Source organism: Echinops telfairi, unplaced genomic scaffold, assembly GCF_000313985.2.
Source record: "Echinops telfairi isolate 266 unplaced genomic scaffold, ASM31398v2 ScPeMD7_23;HRSCAF=83, whole genome shotgun sequence".
NCBI classification, from domain to species: Eukaryota; Metazoa; Chordata; class Mammalia; order Afrosoricida; family Tenrecidae; genus Echinops; species Echinops telfairi.
Window position 1 is genome coordinate 510025 of NW_022103920.1, and position 17664 is coordinate 527688.

General features: G+C 50.2%; 1 protein-coding gene across 1 annotated transcript; it reads right to left on the minus strand.

Annotated features, from left to right (window-relative positions):
• Positions 1 to 2879: 2879 nt before the first annotated feature.
• ZNF398 (zinc finger protein 398) lies at positions 2880 to 16817 on the minus strand. Its single transcript, XM_045288737.1, has 6 exons — positions 16334 to 16817; positions 14851 to 15246; positions 10663 to 10789; positions 10120 to 10233; positions 9369 to 9482; positions 2880 to 8292 (listed from the first exon to the last, which is right to left on the minus strand). Exons 1-6 carry the CDS (start codon positions 16385 to 16387, stop codon positions 7136 to 7138), a joined length of 1962 nt encoding a protein of 653 aa, XP_045144672.1. The 5' UTR covers positions 16388 to 16817; the 3' UTR covers positions 2880 to 7135.
• Positions 16818 to 17664: the final 847 nt, after the last annotated feature.

Consider the following 17664-nt stretch of genomic DNA (forward strand, 5'->3'; position numbering starts at 1 on the left):
AAAAAAAAAAAAAGATGAGTGAATGCAAAAAAAATTAGTGGGCTTGCACTCCCCCAAAAGGTATATAGGCCTGGGTTACCAATAGAGATCACTCTCTCTCCTCTCTCGCCCCCACTCTTGCTGGCCTCTCTTTCTCCTCTCTTCCCCCTCTCCTCTGTTTCCCTTTTTTCCTTGTCCTCCTTCCCTTCCCCCTCTCTCCACGTGGACCACCAACCGGGGCTGAGTTGAGCAATTCTACCATGTAATGTGTCTGACTCCATTATTTGACTCTCTCTTCTATCGCTCATGTTCTCGATGACTTTAATATAATACATATATCTCAACCGTACAATTGTGCATACTGAACCCATGGTTAGTGGTGGGGGCTGGCCCCACCCACCTCATACTACAGTCTCTCCTGGTATGTCTAAAGTACAGGAGACAGGCTCACCATTCTTGCCTTTAAGGAACGTTTTGGCTGTACTTCTTCCAAGACAGATCTGTTTGCTTTTTTGGCAGTCCATGATACTTTCAATATTCTTCTCCAGCATAATTCAAATGCATCAATTCTTCTTTAGTCTTCCTTACTCAATGTCCAACTTTCACATGCACATAAGGTGATTGAACATACCCTGGCTTGAGACCAAAACCAACCCCCTCACTGCCATTGAGTTAATGCTGTCTCACAGTGACCTCCTGGGGCTTCCCAAGACTGTAACTCTTTACAGGAATGGAAAGCCCAGTCTTTCCCTGAGCAGCTTCTGGTGGTTTCAAACTGCCAACTGTGCGGATCACAGCCAATGTGTAACCATACCACCACTCAGCGCCACACTAGGCTTGAGACAGGCACACCTTAGTCCTCACAGCGACAGCCTTGCTTCTCAACACTTTAAAGAGATCTTGTACAGATTTACCCGATACAGTTCATCATTTGATATCCTGATTGCTGCTTCCATGAGCATTGGCTGTGGATCCAAGCACGACAAAACCCTTGACAAATTCAATCTTTTCTCCATCTCTACTGTTTCCTACTGGTCCAGTTGTGAGGATTTTGGTCCTCTTTACATTGAGGTGTAAACCGTACCAAAAGTTGCAATCCTTGACCTTCGTCAGGAGCTCCCAAAATCTATCCAGAGCACTCCTTTGAATTCCATGAGCAGTCACCATAACCTTCTGAACTGACCACTCTGCCTTGAATTGAACTGTCCAACAGATCCTTCTGGAAGCCACTAAACCTACTCCAAGAAGACTGAGACAAGTGTATGGCTGAGAGAACTTGTCTGCAGCCATTCGCTTATCATAGATATACTTAAATACATTTTATTTGGAATAAATTCATGTATGTATGAATTGAAGATCTAGTAGCAAAATGAGGCTTCAAAAAGTTTGTGGAAAAATCCCGTTATCTACTAATCCTGCTTTTCCATGAGCATTTTTAAGTCCTCTCATTCTTTTTGACTTACCCTCATATGTGCTTCAAAGCACTTTCAAAATTCTTGCAAGTCACCACTAGTTCCATTACCCTAAACAGAATCCAAACACTTGAAGCGCTTTCCTTATTCTATCCTCACACCAATGTAAACTGAGTAAAGCAGGTGTTATTCTTCCAGTAGAGCCCAGAAAATGGAGCAAGATTCAAACCCTGCTGTTGACAGGTGCCATCACCATGGCAAACCATAACCAACAGAACACTGTCAGGTCCCGCACCATCCTCACAATTGTTTTGAGTTCATGGCTGCAGCCACTGGGTCAACCCATCTTCTAGAGGGTCTTCCATTTTTGCTGACCCTCCACTTTACCAAGCGTGATGTCTTTTTGCAGGGACTGGTCTCTCCTGGTAAGTTGTCCAAAGTACGTGAGACGAAGTCTTCTCACCCTTGCTTCCAAGTAGCATTCTGGCTGTCCATCTTTCAAGATAGGTTTGTTAGTTCTTATGGCAGTCCGCGGTCCCTACAATTTTCCTCACCAGTACAATTTGAATGCATCAATTCTTTGGTCTTCCTTATTCATTATCCAAAATATCATAACTTGGGTCAGATGCACCTAAGCTTTCCAAGTGACATCCTTACTCTTCAACATTTTAAAGAGATCTCATGCCAAGGATTTTCCCAATACCCATCATTTGATTTCTTGACTACTGCTTCCATGAGCTGTGTACTCCTGAATTCCACTCAATAACCTTTCTCATTACAATAATCCTTATCTCCCCCCCCATTTTTATCAATCCTTATCTTCATAAAACTATCAATTAGTGTTATTATAGAGCCCTTGGGTGGCATAGTTAATATGCTTAGAGCCTAACAAAAATAAAGTTCAAGTCCGCTGAAAGTCCCTCAGCATCTACTTTTGAAAACCCCATGGAGCACAGTGCTTTGAAACACACGGGTCGCCAGGATCCAAAATGGACTTGATGCCATCTGGATGGTGGCATTTCATGACACACAAATGTACAGGGGAAATGACCACTGAGTGACACACACACACTGTCCCCTTGCAAAATCATTCTGATTTCCTTTTATTTCTCCCTGTTTTTTAAAAAAATGCTAAACATTTTGAATGAAAACGTTAGTTTTGCTAGAAGTTTGTGACTTGGGAGAAACATTGGTTCCTCACACGTCTCTCCACGATGCCTATTCTGCAATGTTGGGGCACTGCCCCCAGGGCAGCGCTCGAGGAGAAGCAAGATGAGAGCAAGACCCAGGAGGTAAACTCTCTAAACATTAGTACGACAAGTCAGGGGGTTTAACCCCAACAAGTACAGTGGCGATATTTAGGTAGGCCCAGAACCCACCCCCATCCTCCCTAGCAGTCTCCCCCCATTGACTCCACAGTGCCTGGTAGCATATGGCCTATTCCTGACAGGTCAGTTTTTGTGAACACACAAAGCCACACAACCTGAGCCCTTAGCAAATATTTTATTTGAAATGTAACCTGGCAATCATTGAGGGCATTTCAGCACCTTCACTTCCGACTGGCCTGTGGCCATCTGCCTTCTTTGGTGGGAGGCCATTTAATTGACCAACTGCGCACAAGATGGAAGTCTCTCAAGTTAAACATTTCTTCTTCATGCTGGCAGTGTGCGAGATACTGCTGTGTCACTGTGGACCTGTTCACAGGATCCAACAGGCCGCTCCCCAGGGAATCCACAGCAGTGCTTGAAGCAGGATAAGCACTAACTCCGGGGGCTGGAATAGAAAGGGAGCCCTCTCAGAACAGGAACGAAAGCTATGCCAGAGCCACACAAATGCAGGGAACACTGACACTTGCGAAGCTGAGGACTAGTGGAAGCAAAGGACAACAGTAGGGGACGAGCTGCAACAGCACGAGAAGCCACTTGGTGAAGCAGCCCCCGTTCTCAATACCGCCTGGCCAAAGACTGCCCACCCTGCCCTACTGGGTCCTGTTAAACTGCTTTCCCAGCAGTCACCTACATGCCGGGCTCTGTGCTCAATCCCTTACATCTCCTAACACCTCTGAGAAGTGGGCATTATCCTGTCTCACAGGGAGGAACTGAGGAGGATTACAGAACACATCCATTGTCTGTGGTGGAGCTTGGATTTCAATCTAGCCCCAACTCAAGTCTGCTTTTAATATCGAGCAGTGCTAAGCCACTGACCCCTTGTGAAAAGTCCATGTGCTTCTCGTTCCACCAAATGTAACTCAAGTGTTTTTTGCTTGTAAGAGGTTGGCATGTCCCAAGAAAAAATGCCTCTATGTAAACCCTGAGAGTTTCTTCCTTGGCTGCCCAGATGAGTGAGAACACAGGTATGGTGTTACCAGCCACACCTCACAAGGGAGGACACATCAGACAGTGGCCCCCTTCCCTAGGAGCTTGTCATTCCCTAGAAACTGCCTTTTGACTAAGAAGCTAAAACTAAGGGGGCAGGGATCCTTCTGAAGAGGAATCTCATCAGAGAGGACATGTTTGGGAGGCCCTGCAGCACTGAGACAGGAAATGTGTTACTCCTTGGGGAGGCCCAGGGCCAGGTGCTAGTTAGGGCAGGTAAGGTTGTCTTTTCCAGGTGCTCTGGAGAGCAGCCCAACAGAAGCTCCAACAGGGACTCTGTGGACTGGCTCGAGACATCGAGAGGTTTATGTGGAACCGCGCTCCTCTGGACGGCATGGAGCCCGAGCACTTCCACTACCAAGGCAGCAGGACTGGAGTCATCGCCTTCCACTTCCTGGACAAGCAATCAGCTTTCACTTTGTTCCAGGTCTGTGGCTGAACCCAAGGTTCACTGGGCAGTGCCAATGATGTACTTGTAAGCAGAGTGGACCTGGTTATGCTCGATCCCTGGATCCAATGGCTGCTCCAATACTCAAAGATCAGGGATAGGGTGCCCACTTGTGAGCGAGCTAACTTCTCAGCCGGAGTCATGCTGGGGAATAGCCCAAGAGTAGTTTTCCTCTTTCCTAGAATACACATCCTCTGGCACATCTTTAACTCTACCGTTAAAAGTTTCTCTCAAGAGGCCTTGATAGGCCAAGAGGTTCTCCACACACTGGGCATTTCTGTTAGAGCTTAGCTTCTCTTTTTCCCGGATCCATTTTACGTATAAACTTTGGAATCCTAATTCTTTACAGCGAGCCTGGAACTCTACCTACTAGGAACTGGTTTAGGGAAAGAGCCTGGTTTAGGGAAAGAGCCAGCGGTGCGATGGTTGGCTTCCCGGTTTCTGCTAGGGCCGAGGATTAGGATAACGCCCACTTTCATCTTCCTCGAATGGCCTGCACATTTCTTTCATTCGCGCTCTTGGCTCTTTCTTAAATGACTGGCATTTGAGTTGTGTTCACTTTTTGCTAAAGTTTGGGTGCCAAGCTGGCTCTAAGTAAGTGTGGAAAATACCTGTGGCATTTTTAATTGTCTTTTTCATTGATAAGCTTGGAGTGGAAAGGAATTTTAGGTGTTGTCTAGTGCAAAATCACACCGGTGTAGGAATTTCCCCTATCTGACAAATGCTCAAATCCATTCAGAAAAGGCTCACCAGCTAGAGGGCCCTTCCATTTTCCTCTACTTTCATGAAGATAATCAAGGTACACGAAGTCCTAGTGACACTGTGGGTTAAACATCAAGCTGCTTAACTGGGATTGTAGACACTGACCCACCAGATACTCCAAAAGAGAATGAGGCCGTCCCTGCTGTGTTGATTTACAACCTTGAAAACCCTGCAGGCAGTTCTATAGAGTTCCTATGAATCAGAATAAACTAGGCAGCAAGTTAATCAAAGCGTGACAAAGCCGAGGCTAACCTCAGGTTCCTAGTGGGCTGCCCATCAGATCGGAGCTCTGCCTTTTGGATCCCTAGACGCCAACCCCTCCCGACCCCTCCTCCTCCCATGACAAAGGTCTAGATTCTGGCGAGAAAGCTCTTAATCCTAATATGCTGTGGTTCCGCCCATTGTTTTTCTTGGTTTGTTCTACAACCCTGCTTTCCTCATCGCCGACACCTGTGAGTTAAAAGCTACAACAGACAGGGTCTCATGCCTGTTTTCCGTGGTTTCTGGTACTGTGCGGCAAGCAGCGGATGCAAGAGCATGTTCAGACAGTTTTCCCAGTGCACGTAGCTGGGGCAGCACCTCTTGCTATGCTGGCTACCTACAGTGAGGCAGGGTGAAGAGTGGGCTAGGTGATGAGGAAAGTCAAGTGCCCCTCTCCCCCGTCACTTCATCCGGTGTCCTGTGCAAATCTTCGCAGACCTAGTTCTGGGCTTCATGGAAAGATCCGAGGGAAACAAGAGAATCAACCACTTTTCTGCCCCATACTTAGGGTTTCTGCCTTCTCTGCCTGTCTTCTACCTCAGGCTTGACGCAAGAGGAAAACAACTACAATCATTTCAGTCAAGTTGCAGCAGGAATGTCTGCTTTGATTTTGCTGTTTTATTTGGCGCTGCCTGGACAGAAGCCAGAGATAGACAGAATTTTGGCAAGAGAAGGGTTGTATCACAGGGTTTGCTTTTTTTTTTTTTAGTTTCTAGAGGCTCGCCTTCCCCCCTTTTCAACAGTCTCATCTTGCAGAGCATTTAAAATCTGTCTGGGAAAAGGGACTTATCCCCAGTCACGAAGGGAGAGGAAGGAGGGCTAGGCTTAGAATATCCTCAGGTGATTAAACCTTGACAAAGAAAACATGGTAGTCAAGGTCCGTAAAAGCAAGACAAGGAGGGACACGCTGTCCCTCGTCTGTGTACAGGTCTCAGCCCTAAGTTATTTCAGAAGACCCTCAATTTGTCCACGGTCAATGAGGGTTCGCCGGCTGGGGTGGAGATACTCTGGTGGCTAAAAAAGCTGTGACTAACACTACCAGCATCTCACTATCAAGGAGGTGGAGGCTCTGAGTCCACCATGCTTTCTGAAACTCCATGATGGCTCTAGAAAGTTCTGTCACCTCTTCTGATGGCTGTAAAGATGATGAGACACTAGGAATGGATAAGCCAGTTTATTGGCTTAGAAAGATAGGAATTTGATGTGATTGACTCTGAGAAACAGCGTGGACACGAGTTCTAGACTGTTCTGAGTGATGTGCCAGTGATTTCTCAGCATCTCCAGCTTTTCAAGCTGGGCCACGGAACCCCAATTTTGGTTTCTTAACTCCAACCTTGGCAAAGGTATGTAGAAGCTTAAATGCCGGCAGGAGCCTAGCTGCTTGAAATCAAGCAACGGAAGAAAAGAATTGTTCTCCTGACAAGGCTTTGAAAGTCAGGTGTGCTGTCCTCTCAGGCCGAGAGCAAACACGGAAAGAGTGAAGTATGGAGATTTGAATGAAGAGACTGCAGCGGGAATAAAGAGAAGTGAGGAAAGGGCAGACGGTGGCTGGGCAGGTGCCCTTTCCAACACTCCCTTTACCCACTCAGGAACCGGACAGGCTTCAGTCCCAGGTTCTTGTTCTCGTGCCTCACACCAGGCCTCGACTTTGAGGCCTATTCACGCCCCAGGCTCTGACAGCTCGTCATCCTGCGTCAGCCTCTTGGCTGACATGAAGACGTTGACAAGATGAGGATGCTGGGATCCTCTCCGGGGCTCACAGGTCTTCACAATGTAGGGACCCTGTCATGGGGTGGCATTCCAGAACTCAAGGCCCCAAAGAGCCAGAGAATCTTCACTCGGGCTTTCTCCGGGACCCTCTGCCCACTGTGAGCTCGGAGCACCACAAATGGAAAGATTCACAACCCACCCCCTGCACCTCCTTCCCCATACCAATGGCTGGCCTCCAAACCGACAGTGCCTACGCTTAGGCCAGAGGTTTCCAGTTCAGTTACGAGGGGCCCCAGAGGCTCCGGCGGCTGTGTAGGTGGGTCACCATCACCCACACAGCCACCGCCATGGCCGGAGCGCAGGTGATCTTTGAGGGTCTGTTTGTAGCGGAAGCTGCGGCCACAGTGCACACAGGGGTAGGGCCGCTCGCCCGTGTGGATGCGCTGGTGCTTCATGAGGTGGTGCTTGCGGATGAAGCTCTTTCCACAGTGGGCGCACTGGAAGGGCCGCTCGCCCGTGTGCAGCCGCTGGTGGTTCAGCAGGTGCTCCTTGCGCATGAAGCTCTTGCTGCAGTCGGTGCAGGGGTACGGGCGCTCGCCCGTGTGGATCATCTGGTGGCGGATCAGCGCCGAGTGGGCATTGAAATCGATGCCACACTGGGGGCATGAAAAGGGCCGCTCCTGTGCGTGGCCCCGCTGATGCAGAAGGAGGCTGATCTTCAAGCTGAAGCTCCTGCCGCACTGGGTACAGCGGAAGGGTCTCTCACTTGTGTGGGCTCGGCGGTGACTGGTCAGCCGGGCCTGGTCGGCAAAGCGTTTGGGGCAATCGGGGCACGGGAAGGGGCGCTCGGTACTGCTGTGCACTCGCAGGTGGTAGGTGAGCCGAGACGGGTGAGTGAAAGTCCGGGCACAGTGAGGGCAGGTGGGGGGGGCCTCATGGGCAGAGTCCTGGGGAACACCGCCAAGGCCAGCCGGCTGTGGAAAGTGCTTGGGGCGAGGGGCACAGGGCGAAGGGCATTCTCCAGTGTGGCCACACTCACGGGTCAGTAGAGCATCCCGGCCGAGACTCTTGCCACAGAGGCGGCCTGAGAACACCGGGTCACCAGTGGGAGGTGCCAGTGGGTAGTTCCCCAGCTGGGTGAAAGTCACCAGGCCCTCAGAGGCTCCAGCCAGGTCAGCAGCAGGATGGGCGAAGGGCACTATGGGTGCTGACTGGTGGCCTTTGTAAGTCACGTCTGGGAAGGTGTCCTTGACTGTGGGTGCGGGAGCAGAGGAGAAGGTGACCGGAACCTCTGAGCACAGGGGCGCACCAGCAAGGCCTTCTGCCTTGACCACCAGCTCCCCGTCTGAAAGAAAGCCCCAGAGTTAGGCCTGTGCCCAATGGCAAGGAGTCGTCAGGCTGCCTGCTGCCCTCAGCCACTCAGGCAGCCCCCGCACTGGAGGCTGAGAGTGGCACCTGCACCGGCAGCTGGGCAGCAAACGACCAAGAAACCAAAGCTGTGCCTCAGCCACACTCTCTTGCTGGCAACACAAAGCCCTGGCGTCAATCTGCCAACATTCTCAGTGTTTCTCCTCTGCCCAGGAGCCTTGCAAGATTCCCTGTAGTCCACCGCTGCCACAAAGCCAACTATGGAGTATCACCTGCTCCTGGTCCCCCCAGACCCCCAGGCAAGCCCTTCCTGTTGTCAGTGTCTGGCCCCCTCTTTCTGCACCTATCCTATCCTCTCCCAACCCAGTAAACCCATCTTCCAGGGTCTAGCCTGTCTTTACCACCTTCTCAGGCTTCTCAAATACTTAAACCAAACTGCTGCCTCCCTTGTTGTCATTTCTCTTATTTCTCTAGTTGGTCCGTCCTGGCACTGGGCTTGGGCAAGCACACCTGGTGTGGACATGCCCCCAATGTGAGGCCCCATCACGCAGGAAGGCAGCATCTTTCATTCTTGCCTCCTGGAGTCTCACAGCACCCACGTGGGAGGACGTGATGGTACAGGCTGTGTGACCTGGCCACGGCACCCAGCCCCTCGGACCTGGAGACTCCCTGTGACTCATCAAAGAAGCTGCTGAGTTGGCTGGTGGTTGGCTTTGCATGTTCTCAACCACACAGAACACAAATGCAGAGCTCCTTACTCAACAAGCAGGGGAAAGTGTCATTACAGGTACAGCCATAGACCATGTTTTCCTCCAAAAATGCAGTGTGACTCAGAAACCAGATGACGAGTAAGAGTGATACATGAACACAAACTTAACATTTAAAAGAAAGAAAAGTTATCAATTATTGCTTATAGGGTACATCAAAAAACTTTTGGCTTCATTTCTAACTTGCTTCTTCTTGATTCTACCCCACCTACCCACCTACCCACCCTCCTTCCTTCCCACCACAGCTCAGTTCTAGCCACGGTTTCCCAGACCTGGCCTCACTCACCGACATAGGGTCTGGAGTACAACTCGCTCTCCTTCACCTCCTGTGGGGCCCCAGCCGGAGGCTCTTCCTCTTGTTTGATCCAAGACAGAATGTCTGATGTTGAAATACCAGGTTCTACTTGAGAGGAGAGAAGAGACTGGCTTCAGGGACTTGAACTAGCAGGTGAAAATAAGCATGCTGGTTTGCTGATGACTCTAAGCTTTGTCCAAAAGTCTATTTCCAATTGAACTATGACAAAACTGAATTGGCTTTAAAAAGATGCTGGAATCCATGGCTTCCCTAAGAGACAGGGACTCTAGTGGACTTTCAGCATTATTATTCCACCTGAACTTCTCGGGGAAAGTTATAGGAAGTCCACCAGAGAGTCAATAACGAGCAGACATGCGAGCAAGCACATGTGCATGGTGGCCTACAGTCTGGCTCCTGCCATAAAGTGCGAGGAGAGGCTCCGATTTCCCCTAATTTTACACTTGTCTGTTCTCCCCCTCAGGACTGCTCTGCATGAGATTTACTGAAAAGGGAGACTCAATCCAAATGTAAAGCCATCAAGTCAATTCTGATGCAGAACAGCCCTATGGAGGGAGTAGAACCATCCTGTGGGCTTGGGAGGCTATAAATCTTGAGGGGAGCAGGGAGTCTCATCTTTGTCCTATCTAGCAGCTGGTGGGTTTGAAGTGCTGACCTTGTAGTTAGAAGCTGACATGCCCAACCCGTCCACAACCAGGAATGGCCAACTTGTGGTCTCACTCACCTTCACCTGGGTCTGTGGGGATCTCACTCTCCTGCGGCCCCGCCTGGCCCCCTGGGTTATGGTCTCCTTCTGGTTGGACCTGAGCTAAGACGTCAGGTTGGTTCATGGCATAATCTAGAGGAAACAAGAGACGGGGCACAGCGGGGGCTGATGAGGCTGCAATGGCGGCTCGGAGATGCAGTCACAGGGGCTTCCTTTGGGGCACCACAGGACTTGCCCCCACCTATCGGCTTCCCGCTGCCACCCATCACCCAGGAGCTGCGGGTCAGGAAAGTTGTGATGTGTAGAAAGGGCACACAAGCTCCTTCAGCACTGCCTACCTGCCATGGCCACGGAAAGAGAGAGTGTACACAGGGGGACCAAGCCCCTGCCCAGGGCACCCAGGGGAAGCCTGCCCTCCACACTTGGAAACATGGTTTCCTATGTTAAACGGCCATGAACGCTCAATCTGAAGGGCAGGCAACAATAAGGATGGAGAGGACGGGGCAGCGTCAAGCTCCCTGGAGATGCTGAAACCCTTCCGAGGGGCTGGCTCAGCCTCACCCATGGAGACGAGGGACTCGTAGTTGCCCTTCATGATACTCTTGTACAGTTCCTTTTGCCACTCTTCCAGTTTTTCCCACTCTGGGGTGGAAAAGTAGATGGAGACGTCATCAAAAGTCACAGGCACCTGAAAGCAGAAGCACCAACCAGGCTTAGTCCCTGGCCAGAACAGCTCAGTTCCTCCCGAGGCCCAGCATTCAGTAGCGAGGGGTTACAGGGAAGCTGCAGATGCCGGACGACCTCCACGGAGAAGGCCACAAACCTCCATCCTATGAGGCTGTGAGGCACAAGTGCGTGGAAGCACAAGCACATAGAACAAACCACTTCGCTTAACAGGACGTATTTGCCTACCCACTAAGCACCAAGATGATAAAAACACAGTTTCTGCCATAGAGAGCACTAAGAAAGGCCGACTTAGGGACCTGAACACCACCATTGGAAAACTTAACTAAAGGGGATGGATGACTTCAGACAGGAGATGTGACCAATCCTGAAGGGCAGGGAGGCTGTAAATGGGCCAAACAGGATAGGTGGGCAAGAGGTTGGAGAGTGAGTGAGAGGAGAATCTGCAAGCCATTAAGGGTGACATCAGTGAAGACACTATGAAAGGTGCCTTTTGAACTAGTCCTTTAAGATGTAAGGACATCCTAGATGAGGCAAGCTGACAAAAAGTAGAGGAGTTATAAGGAAACACACTCAGGATATCAGAGGGTGGGGTCTGAGAAGGGGGAAATGGGGACAGCAAAGTCCCCTGCCAGTCATCTGTTGAGTGGAAAAGCTCAGGACAGGGGCTCCATGCTTCATGAGATGGGGTGGCTCCCAGGACAAAGGCCAGACTGGACTCCTAGTACCCCTGCAGTTCGGTGCCTGCCCACCACTTCATCAAGATCCCTCCCTTGATGGGAGGTATGGTCAGCCCAAATGCTGGACTGCTCCTGTCTGTCTCCTGTGAGAACCCTGTGACAGAGGACAAGAGCACCCCAACTCCTGGACCCCCAAGGGTGACCCCAGTGTTAATTTTGGGGCCCTCCACCTCTGAGGACCTCACCTGCTGCAGCAAAGTCCTGGAAGCCCTGTTTCAGCAGGGTCTGGACCCCCACTGGGTCAGCTCATCTGAGGGTATTCAGGCCCTGGAGCTCTGATCTCAAAAGGAGCCTGTCACAAGACTGTCATGACACCAGGCTGGTCTGCTCAGGGCTCAGAGTCGCAGCCTACAACAGGATGTGCTATTTCTACAATCAGAGTGGGAAGCCGGACCCCACTGGGGACACCAGACAAACTGCTTCCACCCAGGGGGAAATGACTAAATCACCAAGACCAGCCTGCATGGAGCTGGGAAATTGGCTCTTTCCTTTCTTCTTCTCCAGCGAGCTCCCCAGTCTCCACCCAGCCTCCCTTGGACACCGGCTCCGCCTGGTATTTACAAGATCAGAACTTGCTGATGTGTCTGGTGGCACCGTGGGCCAGGCTAAGCCTCAGGGTCAGCAGTTCAAACTTACCAGTGGCTTCAAGGGAGAAAGGTAAGGCTATTTGCTCCCTGAATGATGGATAGTCTCAGGGGCTGCTGTGTCTAAATCCATGAGATGGTCCAAGGAGTTTCTGGTCGACAACCCCACTGTCATAAAGTTAACAGATCTCTTGAGATTCTAGGGTCTGTTCAATAATATTAAACAATAGCTTTTCCCTAATTGCTTCATTTGCGTCAGTTTTTTTCTCCCCAACCAGATTTTCTATCCCTCGTAAGCTAGAGCCTTTATCATTCCTCTTTCCATCCTGCCCAGACCCAGGCTGGGTGAGTGCAAGTGAGGACCTCAGGGGCCTCCTACATCCTTTGATCTTACCGCACTGTGCATCTGATAAAATGAGGGCAAAAAGGCCAAGGGCCGGGGCTTCAAGACCATGACCTGGGCACAAGCACTGCCTTTCCTTCCAGAATGCCACCAGGAACACAGAACCCCTAGAGGTCCTCCTCAGACCTGAGGGAAGAAGGCTGCAGGCCCGACCACCCAAGATGGCAGTGAGAACCACCGGGCGTGTGCAAAGCTGACAGACAGACAGACAGAGAAGCAGGAGTCGATGGGTGAAGACCTCCTTTTAGAAGACTGGGGCTCTTTCCCTGCCTCCCACTCAGCCCTGGCAGAGCTGTGCAGCAGTGGCCATTTATTGCGATGCTGAAACTAGGGACCTGGCCTCTGCAGAGACGAAGTGATCTGTCTGTACACAGCCTGGGGTCCCAGGAGGGTGCTGACTGCTCGAGTCACCTGTTCTCTGGCCCTGAGTGCGCTGCCCACTGCTCCAAACCCACTGCCGCCAGGTCGCCTCACTCATGCGGCCCTACAGGGCAGGGTAGGACTGCTGCAGAGGGCTTCAGAGGCTACGTCTTTATGGGGCCGATAGCTCCCGCTTTCTCCCTAAAAAAGGATGGTGGGTTTGAACTGCTGACCTTACAGTGAACAGCACAACACACAATTCACTTCACCCCCAGGGATCCTTCACCAGTTCCTTCCAGTGAAGGCCACCCATCTCCAAATCCTTGAGGTCGCTCTCGAAAAGGAAAGGTTATTGATTAAACAAACCTGTGCCAGGAAAAAGCCAGCAAACAATCAAGAATCCGCCCGCATCAACCCGTCAGCCTGCCCCCAAACCCAGTTCTACAAATAGCCAGAGGGCTGACCCGTCCACAGCCAGTGCCTGCAGCTCGGCCGGAGTCCTTCTCCGTGCCACAACCAAAAAGGGGCTCTCACACCATGGAAACCAGGTAGAATTCCTTTGCTTAAAATCCTCCAAACTTCCCCCAAGTCTCATGCCCTAAGCCAGTGGTTCACAAGCTGTCATCTACTGGCATCATCTGTGCACCTGGAAAAGGATTCACGCTTACAGCCCACAGTGATCTACGAAGTCAGAACCGCTAGTTGTGAGACTCCTCTGAACGTACAAGCCTCCAAACCAACACGGAGCCCACTGCTTAAATCTCTGTGGGAGCCGACCATCTCATCTTTCTCCCTCAGAGCAGCTGGTGGGTTTGAACCACTAACCTCCCAGTTAACAGCCCAATGCCTAAGCCACAGCACCGCTAGGGCTCCTTAAAGCAAAGCAAAGAAAAAGTGCTCTGGTTAGTTCTTACAAAAAGGTGGAGCCTGAAAGCATGACCCTAAAACCAGGCCCCTCGCCACGTGTCCTAGTCCTGCTCCCATTCACTCACAGAGTGAGCCATTTCCCTCTGCTGCCTGGAAAGCTCCTCTCCCTGGACTGTGCAGTACTCTCAGCTCACCTACCTGCTCCTTCGTGAGCGCTTCCCTGACTTCACTCTCGGTCCCTGGACGGCACTGTGACTTCTTCTATCAGTCACATTTGTCTTGTTGTTTTTTAACTGCCTTTCTTTCCCTACTAAAACCCCAGCTCCAGAAAAGTTAAGTTCATATGAACTGTTCACATCTATGTCTTCAAGACATAGAATAAATAGTTAAGTATTTAAGAAACACTTGTTGAATGAATAAACGAGTAAATAAACAGCCATGCTTGGAAACCAAATGTCAAAGTGTAAGAGCAACGGTTGGTTATTCCCTTTGGGGTGAAACTGGCAGCGCAGCAAAGGATGCAGAAGGGCAGGCTCCACACCTACACTAGGGTCCTACCACCGCTGCATCCTCAGACTAACCAGTTGTCTCCACATCCCTCCGTTCCTCCCTTTCGCACCAGAATTCCCGACAGCTTCCACAGACGGATTCCACGAGGACTTGGTTTAGTTTCCACACCAAGATTCTGGCAGACAAGAAAGAAAAACTGACTCGGGAATTGAGCAAGAAGAGAAAAAAAAAAATCCACCTGCCAAGTAATCAACTCTGGAACCGAAAGCTTCCCAGTCTGAAGATGGGGCACTTCACACAGGCATGGAATTAAAGCACACAGCGCTTCCCTCAGAGAAACACAAAACAACCTTCTGGTTCCCACAGCCTGAGAAGTTTCAAGAAGCCCTGGTGGTGCTGTTGGGTAACTGTTGAGCAGTGCTACCCGCAAAGCTGCCAGTTCAAATCCATTGCTGCTCTGCACCCGTGTAAAAGTTCACAGCCTTGAAAACCCTATGTGAAGTCATTATGAGTCAGAATCGACTTATGGCAGTGGGTCTGGTGTCCACTAGTTCCGGGTGAAGAAGCACCACGCTGTAGTACCTAGACCTGAAGGCATTACCTTTGGGACATCTCCTTTAATGCCTGGGGGTAACCGCAGGATCCAGAAGTTCCTGTTACGCAGCAGGTTCTCCATGTTCTCCAGCCGCCGCTTAAGCAGCCCGTACTCCTGCAGCAGCGTGCCCAGCACAGCCCACTTGCCCTCCAGCTGGTTCCCAAGCTCGGCCACTGTCTTCTCGAAGCTGGCCAGCTTCTTCTCGGCCGTCCCTGTGCGCCCCTCCAGGTGCAGGAGTCGCCGGCTGTGGACCTCCACCTTTCTCTCTATGGCCTGCACAGCTGCTACCACCGTCCAGAGTGAGATGGCTGCTGTCTGCAAGTGAGCCTCATTTGAGGCTGGGGGTGTAGGGAGAGGAAGGGGCTGCAGGGATGCCAGACACTCAGAGTCCCATTCAGAAGTCTGTGCAGTGGAGAGATGGAACAGGACACTGATGTTAGAAGGAAGCCGAATCCAAATTGAGAAGCCCTTAGGGATGCTAGCTGCCTGCCCAGTTTAACCTAGAGTTCTACAGCTTGGGTAGCCTCATTGTGGAGTATACAGGCATCAAAATCCAAGATGACTACTTTGACGAACCGAGCATTACTTAGGGAAAGTGGTAAATGGGTGACACTAGATCCTAAGCAGCATTCTGGCCTATCCCCTAAGATGTCAGCTCTAGAGCCAAGCGTCCAGAGCTCAGGCTGATGTTTGCTTTCAACCTCTGGGAGGCCACAAATCCTCTCCAGGTGTCATGAGCCCCAATCTTCAGGTAAGTGCCTCATAGATCTATGCTCTGGCCCAGGGCACCTACCTGTTTACAAACCGTCCAGTAGCAGTAGAATAAGCTGAGAATGCTGTTGGGGGTGGGGAGTGGGGAACAATGACAACATGACAGCTGTTTTTATTTTGTTCTGAATTGAAGGCTTAAAGACTGACAGAATAAACCTATTTAATCCAATACCATGCTACTCCAGACACAACTAGAACTACTGTGTGAAACTGAAGAGCAATAGAAAAGAAATCCGTACAGAAATAGGAAGTGGGGCCAGGATTACCTCTAGGAGCCGCCGCTTCTATATCTAGTTCACTCTCTGGCCCCACCGCTGTGCCCAGCTGGACCACTGGGATACCCTTATCCTCATGTCATCTGCTCTGCTATCCCGTCAACCATCCCAGCCACTTGACCATCCTGTTGTCTCCTGGTTCATCAGTATCTTGTCCTTTCAGTTCTTCCTCACTGATCATTTCAGCCACTTTCAACCCCTTTGCTTTTGCCTACCTGCTCAGCTCATTCCCATGCTTGAATCAGCCCAATCATTCTCATTCTGTTCCTTTTTAAGTAAGCTGGTGAACCCTACTAGAGGAAACCACAGAACCTAGCAAAGAGCACTCTCCTACACCAATAGCCTCTCATCTCAGTGGGATCCCAACCAACACTCCCTAATGCCTGCCAAACTTCTTTCTCCATTCCATAAGGTGGCTCCTATAAAACCTCATCACTCCCTACCTTGCAGTCACGGCACAGGAAAGGACTTCCAAAAATTCCATGAAAAAATTCCATTATCTTCCAATTCCATTTTTTCCATCAACTTCTTGAAATCCCCTCGTACTTCTCGGACCAACAAGCACAAGAATCTCTAGAGATCCTGTTAACATGCAGATTCTGATTGCATGGGTCTAGGAGAAAATTGAGACAGGAACCCAAGTGGTGCTGTAGATGCTAGTTCAAGAGACCTCTTCTCCACTCCACACTTCCTTCCTGGCCTCCTACTTTGAAATTAAAGACAGACTTAAATTCAACTTTTTCTTTGCTTTCCCACCTCAAATTTATCAAGTGTTGTTACTGATAGGTGCCATCGAGTTGGTTCTGATTCATAGCATGGTCCTATATTGTTTAAAGCCAGTTGCTACATCCACCGTGACAATCCATCTCACTCAGAGTTCTTTTTTTTTCCCCCTCATCATCTACTTTACCAAACATAATGTCCTGTTCCAGGGACGGGTCCCTCCTAATAACATGTCCAAAGTCTTGCCATCTTCCATGTTTTCTTCTTCCCTTTTCAGAGAATTGATAGGATGAAACTATCTCAATGTCACCTGATCTTTCCCTTAAGATACACCTGCATTGCCCAATATGATCGAAGCCACAACACTTTCTGTGGTCAGTTTGATTGAAGATGTGCTTCAGGTATAAAATACACATGAGATTTTGAAAACATGGAAAAGCATAAGTTCTCAACAATATTCAAATATTGTGTTTTGGAAATACTGAGATAAATATATCATTAAAGTTATGTCTCTTTGCTTCTTAAATATGGCTACTAGAAAATTTCATTATACATAAGGCTTCCATTATACACTATTTCTTTTTGGCTATGCTGGCATAGACACACGGTAATTTCTGCAACTTTCCAGGGGCAAAAACAAAAGGAAAGACGGAGGACTGGAAACAGAGGTCCAGGCGTAAAGGTGGCATCCCCTCTGCTCTTCTCCTCCACATGATTACTGCTCCATCTTCTTCCCATCGGTGTGGCTGGGTGGCTCCTGACGTACTAAAATGGCTTTCCTTGAGACGATCGGGCGCTTTTTGGCTAGCAAATCCAAGCAGTCCTCGCGACCCTCCTCATTCTAAATGGTTCCTGTCTGCAGGGATTGTGTCCCCGCTGTGCCTGCACCCCAGGCAGTAGTGGGGTGCCTGACCCACTGCAGGCTTCCAATGAACATCACGTTCAAGCGACCCAACCTGCGTCGGACTCGTCCCCTGGGCCCCGTCCGGGGCGGCCGCACACGTGACTTCTGCAAGTCGCAGCACCTGCGGGCTGCGGCCCCGGGGGTGGC